Source organism: Nelusetta ayraudi, unplaced genomic scaffold, assembly GCF_046127955.1.
Source record: "Nelusetta ayraudi isolate G7.1 ecotype Tasmania unplaced genomic scaffold, CSIRO-AGI_Nayr_v1 ptg000018l, whole genome shotgun sequence".
In the NCBI taxonomy this organism is placed as follows: domain Eukaryota; kingdom Metazoa; phylum Chordata; class Actinopteri; order Tetraodontiformes; family Monacanthidae; genus Nelusetta; species Nelusetta ayraudi.
In genome coordinates this window covers 4,021,191-4,042,402 of record NW_027466068.1, presented here as the reverse complement: position 1 = coordinate 4,042,402, position 21,212 = coordinate 4,021,191, and the positions used below count along the sequence as shown (strand labels likewise).

Below are 21,212 nucleotides of genomic sequence, written 5' to 3'. Positions count from 1 at the left end.
ACTGTACTTGTAACAAAATGTGTATATTTTTTCTGAATTAATTTATATGTTTGATTATTAACACATTTTTGTGACTTTCTCCTGAAGTATGTGAATAAAAAAGTATCTACATGTCCTACTGCCTATACAGGGAGGGGGGAACCAGTGCGTGATTTCGGACACAGCCCAAAATTCAGCTGTTTGTTCTCCCCTAGAGGTCAACCTAAGACCTTACATCCCTTCAACATTTTAGTATTTTCGTGCTCTAGCATGATGACAATTGCTGATAAATTTGAGTGTTTTTAATGCAGATGATGCGGGAGCAGCCCTAAACTAGGATTCGAGCAACGACGATCAGCTACTGCTACGAGCAGCTTGTCTTGGCTGGTCTGCAGCTCGTAGCCTGATCTAAACACGTTGTTCCGGGAACTTTGCAAAAAAAAAAAAAAAACTCCTAATCTTACATCATGTAAACTTTGCAAGTTCACTCCCAAAACTTCTTTTCTTTAGAGACTGAACTGCACGCTCCAGAGTGCATCTTATTGTTATTAGTCTGATGAACACCTGTTCAACGATCACGCTGCTGAGTCGGCATCTTGATGAGGCACACCTGTCAGCGCATATCACCTCACCAAACAGGAAGTGCCCACTCGTGCAAATATTTTTCATTAAACATGAAGGAAATTCTTTATTCTTGTACATGCAAAAAAAAAAAAAAAAGCCTCTTAAACAAATTAGAGACAACAACTGTGTCCTTTTTTATGTTTTTGTGTGTCCATAGTTACTTGACTGATGTCATTCATGGGTCACTGATATTCTCATTCACGCTTCACGTGAATGCAGGTCTTTCAATTAATGCATCGATTAGCTCCATTAACGGCCTCGGCAGCACTGCCAGGATGTTGTTGGACTCATTGTGCCAATTAAAGATGAGATAGACATTTACGCGCCCGCTGGTACGCTTGATCCTCCGGGTGTGTGAGGGACGAGGTGGACAAACATGATAAATGCACTACCGCGGCGACCAGTTCCCCCCTCTCACTCACCATATTCCATGCTGTTCTCCACCGACTCCCCCGGTTCGAGCCTGCGGGCCCGGCGGCCGTGCTTGGAGTTGTTGTGCACGAACATGTTGTCCGACACGGCCAGGACGGGGCCGTCCACGCTCACCGTGGTCGACAGGACCACCTGGAAGGAAGGGAAAGAACAGTTGGAAGTGAGGGGGGGGGGAACACATGGGGGGTGGGGGGGGGACCAACCAACGGCACAGGTGATAGTCATATTTCTCCACAGGTAATTTGACATCCACTAGATCATAATGTGCCGGCATCGGTGTGATGACACCGCACAACGTACAGCACCCCCGGTCCTCCATCAGGTCCCCATATGGTCTATAAGATGTTTTTTTTTCTCTCCATCCTTTCCTCCTCCTGATCCCTCAGTGACACCAAACATATGGAGCAAATCTTTCCTCTTAGCATAGCCGTTAAAGACGAGCGGATGATATATTGCGGCCTTAATTTGATTTTCTGGCCTCAGCATGTGTGCGTCCCATCCCACATCTTGCCTCACATGCTTGACACACATATAAATAATGAGGGGGATACTTCTACGTCCCTCCCCCACCCGCCCCCTGCTCGCCCCCGTTGAATATTTGCGCGCTACTATTCCTGACGGCAATAATGAGCTGGAGTGTGTTTTTCAAGAGTCTGCTTTTTGAGACTTGAAGGAAAAAAAACGGTGCTGTGGGGGTGGGAGGGGGACATTTTCATTTGAATTGTAAACCATTAATATTTTATAGGCTTTTTTAAAAAAGAAAAAAAAAATCAGATATGTGAGATGAAATCAGATCTGGTCTCAAAACACACACAGCAGAGGCGTTGCAGGTAAAGGGAAGAGAAGAAAGACAAGAGGGAGAAACCACATGTGGTGAAAGTGGGAGGCGGGAAAAATAACTGTAAATTATTGATCACCCGGCAGGCTCGTGTCCGGCCCTCTGATCACCTTTTAACCCAGAAGATGAGAGCGCTGGAATGCGGACAAGCTCATAACTTCTCAGCGTGTGTCACAGGCGAGGAGCGAAAAGCAAAACAGGGTGGAGGACGGACGGAGGGGAAGGGGACCGAGGCGTTGCTGGCCGGGAGGAGGAGGTAGAGGAGGAGGAGGAGGAAGAGGAGGAGGAGCAGGAAGAGGAGGAAGAGGAGGAGAAGGAGGAGGAAAGGGAGGAGGAAGAGAAGGAGGAGGAGGAAGAGGAGAAGGAGGAGGAGGAGGAGGAGGAGAAGGAGGGGGAGGAAGAGGTGGAGGAGGAGGAGGAGGAGGAGAAGAATGCCAGACAGCTTGGGCCGGCGCTGAAAGACGGCGGAGGAAGGAAGGCGGGAGCGTCCCCTGTGTCCACTTCCTGGGTCACGGAGCATGACCTCCCCCATCTGGAGCCAATCATTCAATTCTTGACAACTTCCTGAAACACCTCAACCCATTTCCTGCGCCCCAAAAGCCACAAATCCCGCCCCGGTTTCTTGGACTACTTATTGATTTTTTTAGGTCTCACCCCGAACTTTTTCCTCTCTCTCTTCCACTGGAAAAAAATAATAATAATAACTTCTCCAAAGGGTCATTTTATGGAGTCCAAGGCATAAATTCCACTTCAAACAGAAGCGGACGGAGAGAAGCGGAATGTTTTTCTGAAATTATGGATCGGAAATAAGAGGGATCGTATTTTGCATGAAATGCAAAATGTGTTTTCCACACAGTTTTCCCAGTCTCGCACCGTGGCCTTCCCCCGCTGCCTTCGCAGAAAAAATATCATCTCTCCGTACCTGAAATCGCCTCATATCTCTGGGGTTTCCTGCCGTCTTCAGACAATTCTGGTTGCACTTCAGGAAAAACTTCAAGAAGAACCTGCAGAGGTAAATAAGAGGACACATGTTGTGCGCATCAGTAACGACGAAACCATGAAAGAGATGCCGCGTCTGATTATTTGCCACTCTGGCAAAAAAAAAACAAAAAAAAAACACACACACGCAGTCAAAGGCGACGTTCATTATTTCTTTTCCCCGCAGGATGGTGGGCGCACGTCAGCGCTGCGCTACGAGCTCTGACATCAATCCCAGCTGTTTAGCTCGGCATTAGAGTCAATGTTATTACACTTTAAATCAAGCAGTGAGGATTTGAAGCCCAGTCCGTTGTGTTTCAAAGTGAGGCGGAGACAGTGATGTCTGCCGGGGGACTCGGGGGACCGCTGTGTCCCGCAATGCCGTATCTGAACCCCCACATGGGAACCGAGTGGAGACAACTACAGAGAAAGTGAAGAGGAGGAGGAGGAGGAGGAGGAGGAGGAGGAGGAGGGAGGAGAAACAGGCGCTGCTGCTGCTGCTGGTGGTGCTGCTGGTGTGGACATGAATTTTTTAATTTTTTTTTGACGGTCTTTCTTGTTTTCAAGCATATGTACGCGTCTCATTGCGTATGTGAGAGCACTTTTGAGGGCGATAGGCTGTGGAGAAGGAGGGATGAAGATGGAGAAGGGGAGCAGCGGGTGTTGATAGCCGCTGCTGCACCAAAGGAAAAAAAAAACCTGAGAGGAAGGTGGAATAAATAGGGGAGAGAGGAGGGAGAGACTCCAAATCCCAGGTGTACCGCAGTTCGGCAACACGGCCCGCTGCCATGGCAACGCTGCTCTGCCGCAATCCCCAAGTCCCCACGCTGAGACGCTGAGACGACGGTGGGAAAGAGGCGGTGGTGGAGAAGAAGAAGAAGAAGAAGAAGAAGAAGAAGAAGAGGAGGAGGAAGAAGAAGAAGAAGAAGAAGAAGAAGAAGAGGAGGAGGAAGAAGAAGAAGAAGAAGAGAAGGAAGAAGAAGAGTAGGAAGAAGAGGAAGCGGAAGAACAAGAAGAGAAGGAGGAGGAAGAAGAAGAGGAAGAGGAGGAGGAAGAAGAAGAGGAAGAGGAGGAGGAAGACTAAGCGAATTCCAACAGTGAACCACAGTGAGAGGGGAGGAGGAGAGACTTGGCGAGGTGAGTGGAGGAGGGCAGCAGGTGCAGACGAGTCTGACGGCCCAGCGGAAGGAATGAAGGCAGGAAGTGTTCATTAAGTGAACAGATAAACAAGTTCGCAAGCAGTGATGTGTTTGTGGTTACTGACAAAAAAAACAACCATAAATTAATGAATTCATTTATAAAAAAAAAAAAAAAAATAAGAATAGAGTCTCCAGGAGCAGATGTCCACATCGCTCCCCGAGACAGCGCTCTGCTTCCTGTCTGTCTGTTTGTCCTCCCGACTGCCTGTACTAAAAACCCCTCCGTTAATGTTCCAATCAAACAAACAGCAACAGTGCAGGAGAGAAACGCTGCAGAGGGAGGCAGCAGTTTTTTTCCCTTCTCCCCCTTCTTCTTCTTCTCCTTCGTCTTTTCTTTTTTTTGTGGCCATCCATCCCACCCTCCCACCCACCCACGCTGCACAATCCGCTAATATAAGTCATCATAATGGAAAACGGTTGTTTGTAGAGGAACTTCATATTGCCCCCCCCCCCCACCCCCCAGCCCCCACCCCCCCTCTCCTTCAGCCACCCACCCTCGCTCTCCCATTGGATACCGATCTCTTTCTTGTTTTGTCAGCTTTTCCTCCGTCGCTCGCTTCCAACCTTGTCCCCCGTGTGAGCACAAAACTGGCCTGGGCCGAGCGAAACCTGGCTGCTTCCAACCAGCGAGTCCAATGCTTCTTGATTTGACACAGCGGTTTTTGGGGGGGGGGCGGTTTTTGCTTTTTTTTCCGGCGCTGGACAATTGTTGTTGCTGTTGTTGGCGACGAGTTGGGAATGATGATTTATCAGCCAGAACTTCGACCTTCTCCAGCATGAGAGCGAGTCGACTGAGCTGTGGTCCAGTTCTGGGTGGGAACGTCCCATAATGTTGTTCGCCTTCTCTTAATGTCTCCATCGTCGCTGTCTAACTTCCTGTTGATATCGTGAACAAGATCACCACCGTTCAATGAGTCGGGGCGGCAGTCAAAGTGGACCCTCAACATTATTTAAGGGTTAAATAATGTGTTCCTTACACATTTTTCATTGTGAAATTTAGGTTCGCAGGAAAAATCACAGTTTTCAATGAATTGTTTATTGATCAATAGGGTCAATCAACTAACGATGAATGAATTAATCGATAATTTGCATCGCTAATTACAGGTGGTCCCATATTTAGTGGAGCAGCCTCAATTAATAATCCATATCTCCAGAAAATAGGACTTTTAGCCCTCTGTTTACATCCTCCTGCAACAAAAAAGTTATCGCTTACGACTGAAAGTTGTCGCTGACATTTGTACTTTACAGGTGCCTAAGTCAGCAGAGTGTACTGTCACCAAGCTGCCTTATGACATCACAAAGGGCTGACTTCCTGAACCGAGCGTTTTAGCACTTTGGCACTCTCTGGAAAGTGGAGCAAGCTGAAGACGCAGAGGAGGGAGGGGCCAGTCTCAGTTCTTTTAGCAACACTCTTGAAAAACACTTTGAAATTTGGCCTAAATATGGGCCCTTTAAAAGATTAATAACTTCTCATCAAACGGTGGCTGATTCACACAGCTCGGCTATAAATAACCAGGTCCACCATCAAACAGCCGCTTATCAGCGGCTTGTCACGGCCTTGTTGGCCGCTCAACGTCCATAGCAGCAGCAGTCATCCTTCATTGGACTGACTGACGTGATGAGAAGCCGCGGCGGGCGAATCCCGAGGCCCTAATTGAGAGGTTGTCTGCATCCACCGCCGGCTTTGTGCACTTTCTAAAGGGGTTCTTGACCTTGTTTGTTGACTTCTACTCATCATGCGCTGCTTGTTTGACACCAGATGCCTCGCACGCACACACAAAAGCGCACATTCACATGCATGCATGCATGCGTGCAGACTCCTAAAGCGCCGACACCCCAACCTTAAGCCTCCCCCGCCCCACCCCCGCCCCCACCCCCCCCCAAAAAAAACAAAAAAAAAACCCATTGAGTCAACTTTTCACCCCCCTCAGTTCGGACGCACACAGCTGCAAATGCTGAAATTAAAGCGAGACATTGACGCATATATTAGCATGCATTAGCCGCTTCCCTCTGCCCACTTAACATGCAAATCTCCCAGCCCCGTCGCCTCGCACCTTCTGCCACACATTCATTTGCTGAATTATAATTAGACTAATCTTGCATAATTAATAAGAAGTCGAGGACCCTCTGTTTTTTATCCCCCCCCCCCTCCACCTCCATTGTTGGTTGCAAAAGTTTAATATTGCTCTTGTTTGTTTTTGTTTGTTGGGTAGTGTAATACACCCACGCGCCTCCCCATCCAGAGGGAGGAGACCGGGAGGAGGGGAGGTCCTGGACGAGGGTGTGTGTGTGTGGGGGGGTAGGGGGGGGGGTTTCCGCGGGGACGATTGCGGGTGAAAGGCTACTTTCAAAGAACTCCAGCGTGTTTGTGTTTCATGTTTGCCTTGTTCTCCACGTTCAGCTTTTTTTTTTTAGGGGGGCGAGGCGGAAGGGAAATTTGCGATTCAGATTGTTTAAAAGAAAATGCAAAGTAAGTATCACTGCAAATACATTTTAAAAAGGCAGGGTTTAGAGTTCAAGTGGGAGGGGGTGCAATTTTTGGCTTACTTGGTCATTTAAAGGTCCAGTGTATAAAATTTTTCAGGAAGCCAGACTCACGGCGCGTTTCGGATTTCTTCTTATTTATTCTTCCTTAAGTAATGGCGTTGCAGGAGGCAGCTAACTAGGAGCGAGAGCCTCGTTGCTCTATGTACATTCTTGTATATGTTTAAGAACCCATCTAAGGGTTAAAAAAAAAACAATGACTTTTATTGTACTGCGAATACACACTTTTATTCATGTATTTATGGGCAGTATGTTAAGCTTTTACCAATATAAAAATCATGAATCAAGCCATATTTTACACACTGGACCTTTAAAGGGTTAATATCTAAAATCAATACATGCAGATCGGTTTGATTTGTCACATCAGAGAAAGCTAAAAAAAAAAACAACAACAAATAAAACAAAGTCAAACGCTTCTCTTTGTTGCCTTATCCTAACGGCCTGAAAACAACAATTGAATTTCACAGAAGCCCGCTCCTTTCTTTGTTTTTAATGCCAATGGGAAACCAAGGTTTCCCTTTCACAGCGCCGACCCTCCACAGACACACTTAAGGCAGGAAACACAAACAAAACATAGACCCGAGTCTTAAACCTTGGGATCATTTTCCACTGCGGCACCGCAGGGAGTCTGTTTTTTTTTCTCCTCCGTCTTCACTCCTGCTCTTCTGTCAAGGCCCCGCCAATCCCTTTTGTCCTGCATCTGCTGCCGTTCCCAAGACTAAACACGGGACTTTTTGTAGCGGCCGTCCTGCAGCAGTCGTGACGCGACAACTCGCTCGGCTCTCGCTGCTTTTTGTGAGTGACTAACAAGCCGTTGGGGCCGTGAAGCCCCTCGAAAAACAATGGCAGAAATTCAATTTCTGCACATATTTCCCTGTGTGGGCCCTGGGTTTTACGTTTCTCTTTTCCCCGGGGCATCTGTTACACATGAGTGTTACACACTGAGCTTTACACATGGCCTCAATCATGCAACAAGCACCTAGGCTGCAGCGCAGGACCTCTTAAAAAAAAAAAATGTCATAGGCATTCATCAGGGCTAATCACTGTTGACATAAACTGCCTTTTCACATAGACATAAAACACACGTCGCCCTCTGTGCTCGTTGTAAGTGGCTGGTTTAGTGGTAGCGGATGGATCTCGAGGCAAGCGATGCGAAAATAAAAGAGGTCCAAACGCCGAGTTCAAGTTAGCAAACAGCTGGAAAACTTTCTTTCACTCTGACACATTTTCATAGAAACATTCTCAGTAGGGAGAAAGTTGGAGAGATTTTTTTAATCATTATTATTATTAATAATATTATTATTATTACAATAATAATAATAGTAATAACAATAATAATAATAATAATAATAATAATAATAATAATAACAATAATAATAATAATAATAACATTAGCTGACGCCGTTGCCCTGCATCTCATAAACAGTGAGGTCGGACAGTGAGGCGAAATGTCACTGAACTCTGGCAAATGGGGCTCGGATATCCGACAAGATGCGAAACCAACTAGAAAAAACAAAAGAAGAAGAAGAAGAAGAAGAAGAAGAAGAAGAAGAAGAAGTAGAAACGCAGCGAGAAAAAGACGGAGAGAAAGAATGTAGACATCCGTGCTTTGAGAGCCATCACTCATCAGACATCCCCTCCGTCACCCACCCACCCAACTCCCCCCTGAGCCCCCCACCTCCCTCCGTCCGATCCCCTGAAAAAACAAAACAATGTCCTGACACGGGTGGGGGGGATGGTGGGGGGACGGGGGGGGTTGCAGCCGGGGAGGGAGGGAGGAAAATTAGGAAACCAGATGTGAAGCATTAAAACATACTGACATGCTAAGGGCCTTCCACTGCCACACTCGCACACCGAGCGCACTAAGTCACACAGCAGCAGCAGCCACAGATGCACGCACATGTGCCTGCATATGTCACATACACCGTACACGTCGTGCCGCACACGCACGCACGGACACGCACGCATGCACGACCATGTGTGCACAATCAATCTCGCTAAACGATTAGCCTTGAGGAACAACAGTCGTGTGTTTGACCGCAAGAGCTAATTTTGCTGTTGTTGTTCTTTTAAATAAAACAACCAGGTCGTGAGTAACACACACACACACACACACTCAGATGACTCGGATGAATCAATGTTGACTCACAAATATATATATATATTTGTTTTTTTTCTTACGTGGGGAACAAATCTACAGATGGGTCGTCATGCATCAGTGTGCGGACATCCATCCAATTAGTACATGAGCCCCAGCGGAGGAAAAGGATGGCGCTGTTTTGTTTTCCTCCATGGGGAGAGCAGCAGCATTTGGGAGTGTGTGTGTGTGTGTGTGTGTGTGTGTGTGTGTGTGTGTGTGTGTGTGTGTGTGTGTGGAGGTGGAGCATGGAGGTGGGTTCGGGGTTGGTGGGGTGTGGAAGGGGTGAGTAATAAATACCCCCGGACCCCCACGCCTCCCCCCCACCGGACCCCCGGACCCCCGGTCCCCTGGCAGACTGGAAGCTAGACTGGTCACCAGGGTTAACACCCGGGGCACACGACCTTTGACACTGCTAATGGGGCACAGAAAACCCTCCATGAACTGATACCCCCTCTGTCGCATACCACCACAGGACCTTTCACACCAGCCTCCCACTCACCGCTGCCCCCCCCCCCACTAAAACATACAGGGACTGGTCTGTGGCATCGGCTCCAGCCCGAGTCGCTGCTTCTTTTCTTGCTTTTGTCACGGCAGCTTTTACGTACTTTTAGAAAGAAAAATCACTTTTTGTTTTATTCTGAGGTCCTGGGGCAAACTTAGACTTTAACCTATTAACATCACTGCTCACATTTCTCCCTGCCAGACAGCAGACAGAACATCAGCACAGCCAAAATAAACAGCGGAGGAGGAAGTTGTCACATCTGTCAGTCAAGAATTAAAAAAGAAAATACCAGCTGGGCACAGTGAAAGGTTCCCACTCAAATTGGAAATCGCTGTGCAGGTATACATGCCTTTGCTATTGTTTGAAATGATATAAAGTAATGTAACATGAAAATGTGGAACTGCGCAGCATGGGTTTCAGTTCTAAAACCCAAGCAATGTTCCACAAGCACTTTATGAAATTCAAATCACTTTTTTTGGTTTTGCTTTCTGCTCATCTTCACCATGGTAGCAACCAAGATCTTCAAGTGTAAATGAACATTTATAGCAACATCTAAAGTTTTAACACATTCAGAAAAATCCTCAATGTTGAACATGTAGAATCAAGTGATGCTCGACTCTCAATTTTGGGTCAGCACTTGATGGTATTGTTAAAAGGAGGCCAAATATCCGTTTTTATGTTTGTTTATTTGCTTGCTTGTTTGTTTTTTGCTGTTGGGAGCTACTGACCGGTCCGACTCCAGGCTGTCTGACACACAGACGGAGCTCATGGGGAACCTGGGCCTAGTGGACCCTCCTGCCCCCCCTCCCCCCACCACCACCTCCCAGGCTGGCTTCAACCCTGCAGCCCCAGCGCCGGCCCACCTCGCCTCTAAACTTGAGAACTGTGACAAAGCCAAACATTTAAACCACTGGCACTGATTTATGGAGCCTGCTAGAGCTGTAAAAGGCTTCAGGCGCTGCCGCCGCTAGAATGAGCGAGGCGCGGCGGAGCTGAGAGGAGAACGAGGCTTGAGGAGGAGCAGAGTGGCATGATGGGTAGAGATACGCGCGCAGTGGGAGCGGGGGGAGGTGGGAGTGAGTGAGTCAGCTCACTGGCTGCTAAACTGCAACAAGGACCGAAAATTAAGTCTCATCAGTCTCATCAGCTCGGCCAAGAGATGAGCGTGCGCGTGCGCGTGCGCGTGCGCGCGTGCGTGTTTTGCGAGGTTCAGCCGCACCAGGCTGGCAAAGCAGACAGACGCGGATGGATATATTCAGAGTCGGCACAACATGAATTCACAACCGAGACGGGGAATAGCAGTCCCAGCAGTGGCCTCACCTCTCCCAGCATGCCTTGCCGAGTCCTGAGGGACGACCATTCAAAACATAACCCCAGACTGTCAGAAGGGGGAGCCGTGGGGAGCGACGACGCGCCCGCAGAGCTCGCAAGCTACACTTCTCACTCCAGCCGGGAGGTCACGTGTGTCGGCAGGCAACAGGCCTTAAATTCGCGCCACCATCGATAGCCCCCCCGCTATCAATCATACGAAGAAAAAAAAAATCAGGATTGTGTCGGAATAACTCGCACATCAAAGTTCGGGACGAGCATCCGCCGCCGCCGCCGCCGCTGAATCCGAGACGGGAGCCACGCAGAGATGGGAAGAGAAGCAACAACAGAAGGAGAAGAGATGTCTTCTTAATTAGCCAGTAATGATAAGATCTGACAAACAACATCTGTTTCTGGAAAGAGAGGCTAGGGAGGGGCGGTGGTGGTGGCGAGGGGGGGGGGCGCCTTAGGGGAGGGTGGAGTGTGGGGTTTGGTGGTGGAAGCTGAGAAACCTGCGAAGCCGAGACAACAGGGACCCGCTTGTAAGAAAGTAAAGGAGGAGCGGCGCGGGGGGGCCGGGGGGGGCGCGCTTAGAAGGGAGCGAGAGCGCCGTGTAGCGTGACACCAGCGGAGGGAGGAAGGAACGCGGGATGAGAAGCAGCGGAGCTGGAGTGAGAGAGAGAAAGACGGAGGAGAGGAGAGGAGAGAGAAAACTGACAGGGGTTGAGGGAGTCCAGGAGCCGGGACGGATATGACAGACAGACGAGGTGGGTGGTGGTGGTGGTGGTGGTGGTGGTGGAACAGATCAAAAAAAACAAGAGAAAACAGGGAGGGAGATAGATGGAGCAGCAGTAGAGGTGAGCTGGTAATGGTGCTGCGTGGTGGTGGAGGGGGTGGAGGGGGTGGAGGGGGTGGAAGGAACGTGTGAAGCAGCAGCAGCAGCAGCAGCAGCAGCAACGATGGGTATGGAATCGCTCAGGAGGTTCTGGGGGGGGGTGCTGTAATTTACTGTCCGTGGCTAATACACAGCAAATGTGTGGAGCCGAGCACAAGGCGGGTCGGTCGGTCGGGGGGGGGTGAGGCGAGGGGTAGGTTGGGGGGAGGAGGAGAGGGAGGCGCGCGGACTGCTGGGGCTCTCAGCGGGCCTGCTGGGAGCCTGTCAGCAGCCACATCACCCCCTGCCCTGAGCCCTGACAGATTCATCAGGACCACTGCACACACACACACACACACACACAAAGTCACTAATGCGCACGCACACACACACGTGCACGACTGCATTCAATCCAGGTTGGCTGTTACTCGCCCGCCGCCCCCCCCCCCGCCGTCTTCTTTGAACTTTTCCTCCCTCCCTCTGTGTGTGTGGTGGAGACCAAGCAGCACCTGGTGATGGACCGGACCTGCAGAGGTGCTTCTCAGTCACGCCGCCTGTCAGAGGCTCTGCAGGACCTCGGCGTTGGCTAACAACGTGCACCTCCAGCCTGTCAGACAGCAACTGCTCCTCAGAAGTCCCGGAGCAAAGTTTGGGAAATCAAAAGTTGTTCATCTCCGGAAAAAAAAAAACGTTCAAGAAGCTCGCAAAAAAGCGTAGTTCCTACAGCAGGAAGCCAAAACTGAAGGAGGGTTGTAAACAGAAGGCTAATTGTGCTGTTTCCTATGCAGAGTTTTTTAAGGGGATATGTAATTATGGGGACACTTTGCCGCTCATCAGAGGTGGGAATTAACAAAGTAGAAATACTGTGTTACTCTGCTAATGTGGATCTTTCAGGTGTCTGCACTTTCCTTTCCTTTTTACATTCACTCCCTACACAGGAACAAACATCTGCACTTTCTGCTTCTTATATAAGAAAAACACACTTGTTACTTTGGTGTCGCTTAAAGGGCTTAAAGATACAAATTCTTGAAGAAGTGATTTGTTGTTGCTTGAAGTGGAGCTATTTGAACTCTGCTGTTGGTTGGTGGATCATATTTTAGAGGGAGGTTATTTTCCAGTGCCTCGGCTTTGGGGTCACTTTGGTCAGTTCAGTGCAGATCATTCTGTTGCAACTTTAAAATAAAAAAAAAAATCAAAACAACAATAATAATAATAATAATAATAATAATAATAATAATAATAATAATAATGATAATAATGTGGCCCTGCGATGAACTGGCGACTTGTCCAGGGTGTCACCCTGCCTTCGCCCTAAGACAGCTGGGATAGGCTCCAGCAGACCCCCGTGACCCTGAGCTCAGGACTAAGCGGGTATGGAAAATGAATGAAAGGATAATAATAATAATAATAATAATAATAATAATAATAATAATAATAATAATAATAATTTTTCATTAATGGCAAAAAATAATAATTTTTACTTTTTACCTTTCAGAACCTTTACTTTCTTACTTTTACTGAGGTAATTTATATCTATGTAGCATCTATACTTTCACTTTAGTACAGAAAGTGAATACTTTTGCCACCTCTGCCGCTCATCTGAAAGGCCTCTCTGACTGAGGAATTTTTTTTAAGTGAAGTCAAGTAGCTAATAGAAGTCCAGTTGCCTCTGCCATTTAAAAAGCACATCTGCTGCATTCAAGATCTTGGAACTAAAGAGCAGCAAGTTCTTCTTCCTTCCTCTACTTCTCACACTGAAGCACACAAGTCTCCTCCGTGAGGTCTTCGCCCAACTCCTTTCTCGTTCCGCCTCCCACAAAAGAAATAACCGTCTGCTCTCATCACAGCCTGTTTATCAAATGTAATCTATGTCTAAATATTAGCATTGGGAGAGGTTATTTTTCATCCATTTTTAAAGAGAGATTCATCTAAAACCTGGAGAACCTTTAAGTCATTCCAGACTCCACATCGGGAGACAAACAAACAAACAAAAGTGGCCAGCGGGGCCGCCACAGCACCAGGGGGCATTGTTAAGTCATTAGTGAAATGTAATACCTCAACAGGAAGATGACCGATTCACATTTCACACACACGCACGCACACACAGAGAGAGGGGGAGAGAGAGAGAGAGAGAGACAAAGAAAACAGTCCTTGTTCTTAAATACCGCTGCTAACCGGCCTCTGACTACACACACACACACACACACACACACACACACACACACACGCGCACACCCCTTGTTACACTGATGGAAGATCCTTTTGGTCAAATCCTCTGACCAGACAGAGAGTTTTGCAGCGTGATAACCTCGCAGTCCTCGCAGGCTGCGATGTGAAGCACCTCTTGACCACCGTCAATAAAAACCCCTTTAGATCTACTGAGTGCCCACAGCACCCCCCCCCCCCCACCCCCACCCCCAACCCCCGACCGCCACCCCACTTCATCTCCAACAACCTGAGGCGAGCGCTAATAGCGGGCAGACAAATGAAACCACTTTGGCTAAAGAATGGTCCTTTCACACAGCCATTGACAACTAGCGACTCAGAACCTCTAAGCCCCTCCCCTCCCCCTCCTCCTCCCCCCCTCCCCCTTTCCCCCCACCCCCCTCCTCTCCATCCAGCCCTCCACATTAGCTCAGTGATCGTCCGTTCCCATTTCCTGTCAAAACATCTCCGGCCCCGCTCACTGTTTCCGACTGCCCCCACTCCACCCCACCACCACCACCACCACCACCACCCCCCCCTCCGTGCAGACCCCCCGCCCCCACCCCCAATGTAAAAACAAATCGGCGCAGGCTCCCCGTGTCAGAGGTTCAAGCCGCAGCAGCCGACACGGCCCTGGGAGGGAGCAAAGGTGGCCAAACACAAACTGGGCTCCTCACCCGCTGGTCATGACACACTTCCTGCAGCAGAGCAACACTTGGAAAAAAAGAAGGAAGAAAAAGAAAGAAAAAAGTCCCCCGGATGTGTTTCCAACTGCGAGCGAGGCTCTGCCGCTGTGTGAAGCCTCACCTGTCAGCCAGTGTGATACTCTCCACAATGCATCTACTCTCCCTGTCTGTCTGTCTGTCTGTCTGTCTTTCTGTCTGTCACCCCCATCACCACCACCACCACCACCACATCGCCCCTGGGGAGCAGCTTCCCCCCGTGGTCCTGTGCCAGCTGCTCAGTGGTCCAGCCTGCGAGCTGCTCCACTGTGTGAAGGCCGTGCACGTGTGTGTGTGTGTGTGTGTGTGTGTGTCTGTGTGTGTGTGTGTGTGTGCGTTTGTGTGTGTGTGCAGTGGAGCCTCGGGGCCACCGTCGCCACGCTGCCTGGCCCCCGACCCAGCCTCTGGGAGGCGAAGGGGGGCGGGGGGGGCACATAGGCTGACAGGGGGTCTGGAGGGACCGGACAGTACCACAGACCTGTGACAGGAGACTGGAGGGTGTGTGTGTGTGTGTGTGTGTGTGTGTGTGTGTGTGTGTGTGTGTGTGTGTGTGTGTGTGTGTGTGTGAGAGTGACAGACAGACATTGTTGACTTTGAGTTTGAGCCAGAGATGTAAAATCCAATCACGTGTGTGCGTGAGCCGCACAAAACTGTGTTGTGCGTCAAAAATTGTGTCTACGGTGAATCTGAAGTCAGGCCTCTCCTCTCGGTCGCCAGTCTCAAGCTGCCCACAGGCCAAAATGTGCACCTGACTTTTCACTTTCGTGGCAGTTCAAGTATCTCGCAATACAAAACAAGGACTCAGTTAATTGCCAACATTGAAGTAAATGGTGATTGATCTCAATGAGCGACCACATTTAGTCACGGCCTCACCCCGGTAAGAAAATCCAAAACCACGAATGTGGGAGACCAAAAAACCAAAAAGCAGCAACAGTTCATCCAAGTGGAGGAGGGGAAAATATTGCTTTTAGCGAAAATTCTACTTACTAAAGCTTCCTCTTCTGAAGACATGCGCTAAAGTTGGACGCTTAAATCCATTTCGTAGGAATTTGATCTTTTCTGATGTTTAGCCAGAAGATACAATCAAATGCCAACATTCAGAGAAACCTCCCTGGGGTGGGGGGGTTTCACCTCTTTCAAGACTCCAGAACCAGTCCATTCTGCAGATGGACTCCATGGCTGGGAGGATGACAAACAATCTGCTAAAAATATGTTGTTCTCTCACACATAAAACTCTCATGTGCGCACTGTATACGATGACCAAACACGGCGACTTGGCGGCACTGAGTGAGTATGCATCTGGGAGAAGGCGAGGAATTCGACCCCTGACACAGTTCAACAAATGTTGCTGCATTTATTCTTTGGCTGATGGTTAAATGTTCTTTTCCCAAAGTCCTCGCAGCCTTTATTTGCCTCTCGTTCGACTTCGACCTCTGCTTTCCCAACAGCTGGTCGCGAAGGGAAGGAGGAGCAGGTAGGGAAAAGCTCTGTAGTCTCTCATTCTCTCTATTTCTTCTTTTTAAGTGCGCATTTGAAGAGGAAATGGCCCAAAACTTGTGGCACCTCCTCTCCACGACACTGCGCTGGACGACACCTTTTTTTCCCAATACAGCAGCAAATGACTCATTAATATTTTATTTCTCAAAGAGTTCCCTGCTACAACACTCTGAGGGTTTCTTCCTCCTCCTCCTCCTCCTCCTCCTCCTCCCCCTCTTCCTTCTCCTACACTTCTTCTTCTTCTCAATCCAAACGGGTCTGATCATCATTATTAGCATGAGATATTAACAAATAACAGCTGTAATAATAATAACAAGCACCCAACCAGGGAATAATTTAATCCAGCTGGAATTAAAGGCATTTACTGCTCATTGATTGGGGAGCGAGAAAATGGGAACCGGTGAAAACAAAGCTGTGGTACACGCACAGAACTGGAACCAGGACTACAAGCAGATCAATACGATTAAGACTAATGGATTCCTCTTGGAGCAGCCAGCAGCCCACTAATCATTGTTCAAAGAGCAAAAAATGATCGGGTTCAGAGGGGGAACATAAAAACCACGGCACCAGTACATAAAAACCATCCCACCAGAAAGTTTGGATTTTTTTTTTTTTTCTATTAGAATTATTATTATAATTTTTAAGCCAAAGCCTCTCTTGAAGTGCTGGCTGTGAGCTCAATTTGAATGTGAGGGGGGGTGGGAGTGTGTGTGTGTGGGGGCGGGGGGGGCATATTGACAACATTGGAAAATTCCTATTGATTATTCTTCTTTTCTCTGAGTGGAGCCTTGTTAAAAAAAAAAAAAAAGACCCCTCTTGGAAACACGATCAATTAGTGAGATAGTGCTCGCCATTGATCCCCCTTCCACCACCACCACTAGCACCAGCACCAGCACCAGCAGCAGCAGCAGCAGCCCCCCTTCAGCCCGGCCACATACCCCACCCCCCGCCCCCTCTCTCCACCCTCCCTCACCCCCCTGCACTCCTCATGACGCCTATTGATCTCTGCTTCTTAGCCAAATAATAAAGGCACGCACCCGCGGCGAGCGCCGACTCCGCCCACCCCAACCGCCGCGCCGCGCTAATACTAATACTGACATCTGCTTGTCTCCATTGTAAACCCGCGGCTCGCTCATAAATACAGAGGCCAGCTTTGGCCCAGAACCAATATAGTTTCCCCCCGACCGAGGTCAGAGGTCAGCGCGGCAATAATCCCGCCATTAACAGATCTGCCTGGGTTAAAACTGAGGACGTCTCGGACGGGGAGGGTTTTTTCGGCTCGTGGCCATTATTAATTCATTTGGGGATCACAAATCTGGGAGACGCTAAATTCAACTGCCCAATTCAACAAGTAATTCAGTTTTTTTCAAACACAGCCACACGAGCGCACCTTGAGATCATGTCAGGTGATAAAATGATCCAATTTCACTTAATCAGTCTAAAAAAATAACAACATTCCATTGTGGAGTGACTGTGCCTTAAAAGCAACGTGAGCCTGTTTTCCTCCCAGGACATCAGCTTTGTGTGCATCTAAACAGGTTTCCCAGGCTTGGTGTGGAAATAAATCAAGAGACCATATGGTCATTATGAGGCGAAAAAGTCTCATTTTATCATAGTTTTGATTGGTGGAGTGCCATGGGATATTTTTCAGTGTAAAAAATAGCAGCTCAAAAAGGCTGGAAAACACCCAGAAGTAATCAGGTCACTTTTGTCTTTCTCATGCCTCATATTGGCCAAAAATTGGCCCAAAAAATAAAAACCGCGCACAGAAGCCGTGAAAATGTGACTCAACTGCAGCGACGCCAACGACACGGGACGGACGACTTAGTGAAGATTAATGGAGACGATTCTCCCGAGGAATCAATGCGTTTGTCTATTGATCCATCATCTAACCAATCAGGAGGGGGAAGAGGGTCCATCAGCGGAGGAGGGCAGGACAAGTCAAAGAGGCGAAGGTCCCGCAAGAGATCACCAGCTCGCCATCGCCGCCGCTATTAGGCAATTGTAAAACTATTAGACGCAGCAGCAGCAGCAGCAGCAGCAGCAGCAGCAGCAGCAGGCGGCAGGCAGCAGGCGGCAGGCGGCCGGTACGTGAGTCTCTCCTGCAGGCAAACTGAAGAGCTGCCTCTTTTGTCAAAGGCTGCTGCCCTCACCTCCCTCTGTCCGTCCGTCCGTCCGTCGGGCTCCCGACCCTCCGTCCCCTCACACCCCCCCACGCCCCCACCCCTCCTCATGGATCAGCTGTGATCTCTGCTCTCTCCTTTCACTCAAATCAGGATTAGGGAGAACCGGGGGGGAGGTGGGGGTTGGGAGGGGGGTGGTGGGGGTCGGGGGGGGGGGGGGTTCAGCGGCGGCAGCAGCAGGAGGAGGAGTAGGAAGAGGGGGAGGAGGGGTGAGAAAACTGAAACAATATGGAAAGGAGATTAGAAAAGAGGGGGTTTGGACTGTTTGGGGAATTGCAAACTCCCTGGTGCTTGGGTAGGTGTCCTAATGACACCACCTAATTATGGCAAAATTAGACAGGCTGGGGGGGAGGCGGGCGGAGGGGGAGGGGGAGGGGCAGCAGGGCGCGGGGAGTCGCATGACGGGGGAGAGAAGAGCGGAGCGGCAGAGTTCGGAAAGAAGAGAGCTGGGAGAAGGTGGTGCAGGCGCGATAGGAAGGAGGCGGCAGGGAGGAAGGGAGTCGGGATCAGCGGGTGAGGAGAGGCAGGAAGGAGGGAGGAAGGAGGGAAGGAGGAAAGGAGGAGAGCCGCAGTGGCCGGGTGAGAGGAGTGAGCAGCTCCCTGTACGATGCATGTTAATTGGAGAACAGGTGTTGGGGCTGGGAGCAGGAGGCTGATTACTGGAGCCATGGAGCACACACACACACACACACACACACACACACACACGCACAAACGCACACACGCACGCGCTCACATGAATAATTTAAGACCCAAGCAGTAAGGAAAAGGTCAGAGCAGGGGTCACAAAGACACATACACAATTGCACATACATCCATATACATACATAAATAAAGGTGCGCGTACACGCACACACACACACACACACACACACAGACACACACCAGCGTGGACAAACATACGTCTGTTTGTGCATGTTGCAAAAAAGCGGAAGCAGCCTCGCTGCTGCATCTTTTTCCTTTCTTCCTTCTTTCTCGAGTCAGAAAGTGCTCGTGAGGCGGGATTAGAGGGCGCAGGGCCACTCCACATTCCATTGGCTTATCAGAAATTAACTGGCTGCTAATAGGCGGCTCCCCCAGGAGAGGATTTGAAGAGGGAGAAGCCCCCCATCAGGACGGGATATGCCCAGTGTGATTAGAGAGTACAGTAGGTCAATGATTCCATTTAAATCAATCCTCACAGCCTGCGCACACACACACACACACACACACACACACACACACACACACACACACACACACACACACACACACACACACACACACGGGCTGCTCGCACAACAAACTTGGAACGAGGCTTTCGCCATGTAAGGAGGAAGAATAAAAAGGAAACTGGGAGAGCGACGTGCGGCCGGGGCCAACGAGAAAAACAGCTGCGCCGAAGAATTCTGGGAAAATTCAAAAAGACAACAGCCACGATTTTTCCATTATATCAAAAAAAACTATCTTCAGCGAGGGAGGATCCTCTGAGACACGCTGTCAACAGCCAGCCAACTTGAACTGAGGAGGGGAGAGAAGGGTCCTTGACGTATATGAAGTGAGTGTATTCTCCACAGAGTGTCGGTGGGAAGGAGAGAGGGAAGGGGGGGGGGTGGAGGAAGAAGAAGAGGAGGAGGAAGAGGATGAGGATGAAGAGAGAGAGGAGGGGGAGAAGAAGGAGTAGGAGGAAGAGGAAAGAACAGGGGGAGGAGGAAGAAGAGGAGGAGGAGAAGGAGGAGGAGGAGGAAGAGAAGAAGGAGGAGGAGGGAGGAGGAGGAAAAGGAGAGAGGAGGAGTAGAAGGATGAAGAGGAGGAGGAGGTGCAGGAGGAGTAGAAGGAGAGAGGAGGAGAAGTAGTAGAAGGAGGAGCGAGGAGGAGAGGCAGGAGGAGGAAGAGGATGGAAGAAGAGGAGGAATGCAGGAAGAAGAGGAGGAGGTGCAGGAGGACGAAGAGAAAGAGGGGCGAGAAGAAGGAGGGAGGAGGAGGAAAAGGAGAGAGGAGGAGTAGAAGGAGGAGGAGGAGGAGGGAGGAGTAGGTGTAGGAGGAGGAAAAGGAAGGGGAGGAGAAGGAGGAAGAGAAGGGAGGAGGAGGAAAAGGAGGAGGAAAAGGAGAGGAGGAGGAGCAGTAGAAGGAGGAGGGGGAGGAGAGGCAGGAGGAGGAAGAGGAGGGAAGAAAAGGAGGAGGAGGAGGGATTGAAGGGTAGAGATGTGGGGGGTATTGGGATGGTGGGGGCGGGGGGGTGCACAGGGGTGATGAAGGTTGCGCCGGTGACATCACAGCGAAAGCATTTCTGCACGGCGAGGCTCCAGTTGTGAACATTCATCAGCGGCCAGGTCTTAATGCCCCGCAGGCAGCCAGGGACCCTCCGACTCCCTCAGACGTGAAGACCCTCGCGCACGCCGATTACGGCCGCCGCCGAGCGGCACCTCTAAGGCTGATTAACGACTGTCAGGGTGAACATTTACTACATATGTGAAGCTGCTGCTGCTGCTGCTGCTGCTGCTGCTGCTGCTGCGGTAGCTTCACCTTGCCGTATAAAAGGGAGGTCCAGGATGCCTTCAGTGGGCTTTCAGGTGTTCAACATGATGAAGCAGAACAAACAAGGAGACACATGGGAGGCAGACACACACGCTGAGACGCCGCGGCCTACAAGCACTGATGTGACGTGAGGGAGACCCTCTAGTCTCGAAGTTGCAAAGATGTTCTTCTCCTTCTTTTTTTTAAGGTTTAAAAAGAAATACACAAATTTCTCCTGGAGATCAATAAAGTATCTTCAGTATCAATCCATCTATCTATCTATCTATCTATCTATCCATCTATCCATCTATCTATCAATCTATCTATCTATCTTTCTTCACTTTCTTCACTCAGACTAGTTCAGAAGGTCCCATATTACACCAGTGTAGCCCATCATTCATCACGGACCCCCCAACTCATCACGACTGCTTCACATTAAATTGTCTCCCATAAAACAAACAAAAAAAAAAAAAAACTCTTCATATCTTCAGAAGCAACGGCATGTTTCTGTTCATTGCCGAGCACAAAGCTTGTGTTGTCGACTCCTCCACATGTTGGGGCTTCAGAGGCAACACCTGTCTCGGGGCCGTCGCTACCGAGCTTGTGTCAGTGTCCTTAAGTATATAAGACTTATAAGTATATAAGTGTCTTTAAAAGCCATTCACTTTTTTTGTTGTAACGTGTGCAGCAC

At 49.4% G+C, this 21,212-nt stretch overlaps 1 protein-coding gene across 4 annotated transcripts in view; it reads right to left on the bottom strand.

Moving 5' to 3' along the window:
- ebf2 (EBF transcription factor 2) overlaps positions 1 to 21,212 on the bottom strand; it is a 36,079-nt gene that overhangs the window by 5,112 nt on the left and 9,755 nt on the right. For all 4 annotated transcript variants that reach the window (XM_076025934.1, XM_076025935.1, XM_076025932.1 and 1 more), the window contains exons 7-8: positions 2,796 to 2,877; positions 1,026 to 1,167 (exon numbers count right to left, since the gene is read on the bottom strand). In XM_076025934.1, the coding sequence (XP_075882049.1) occupies positions 1,026 to 1,167; positions 2,796 to 2,877 (224 nt within the window). The remainder of the gene's footprint in view (positions 1 to 1,025; positions 1,168 to 2,795; positions 2,878 to 21,212) is intronic.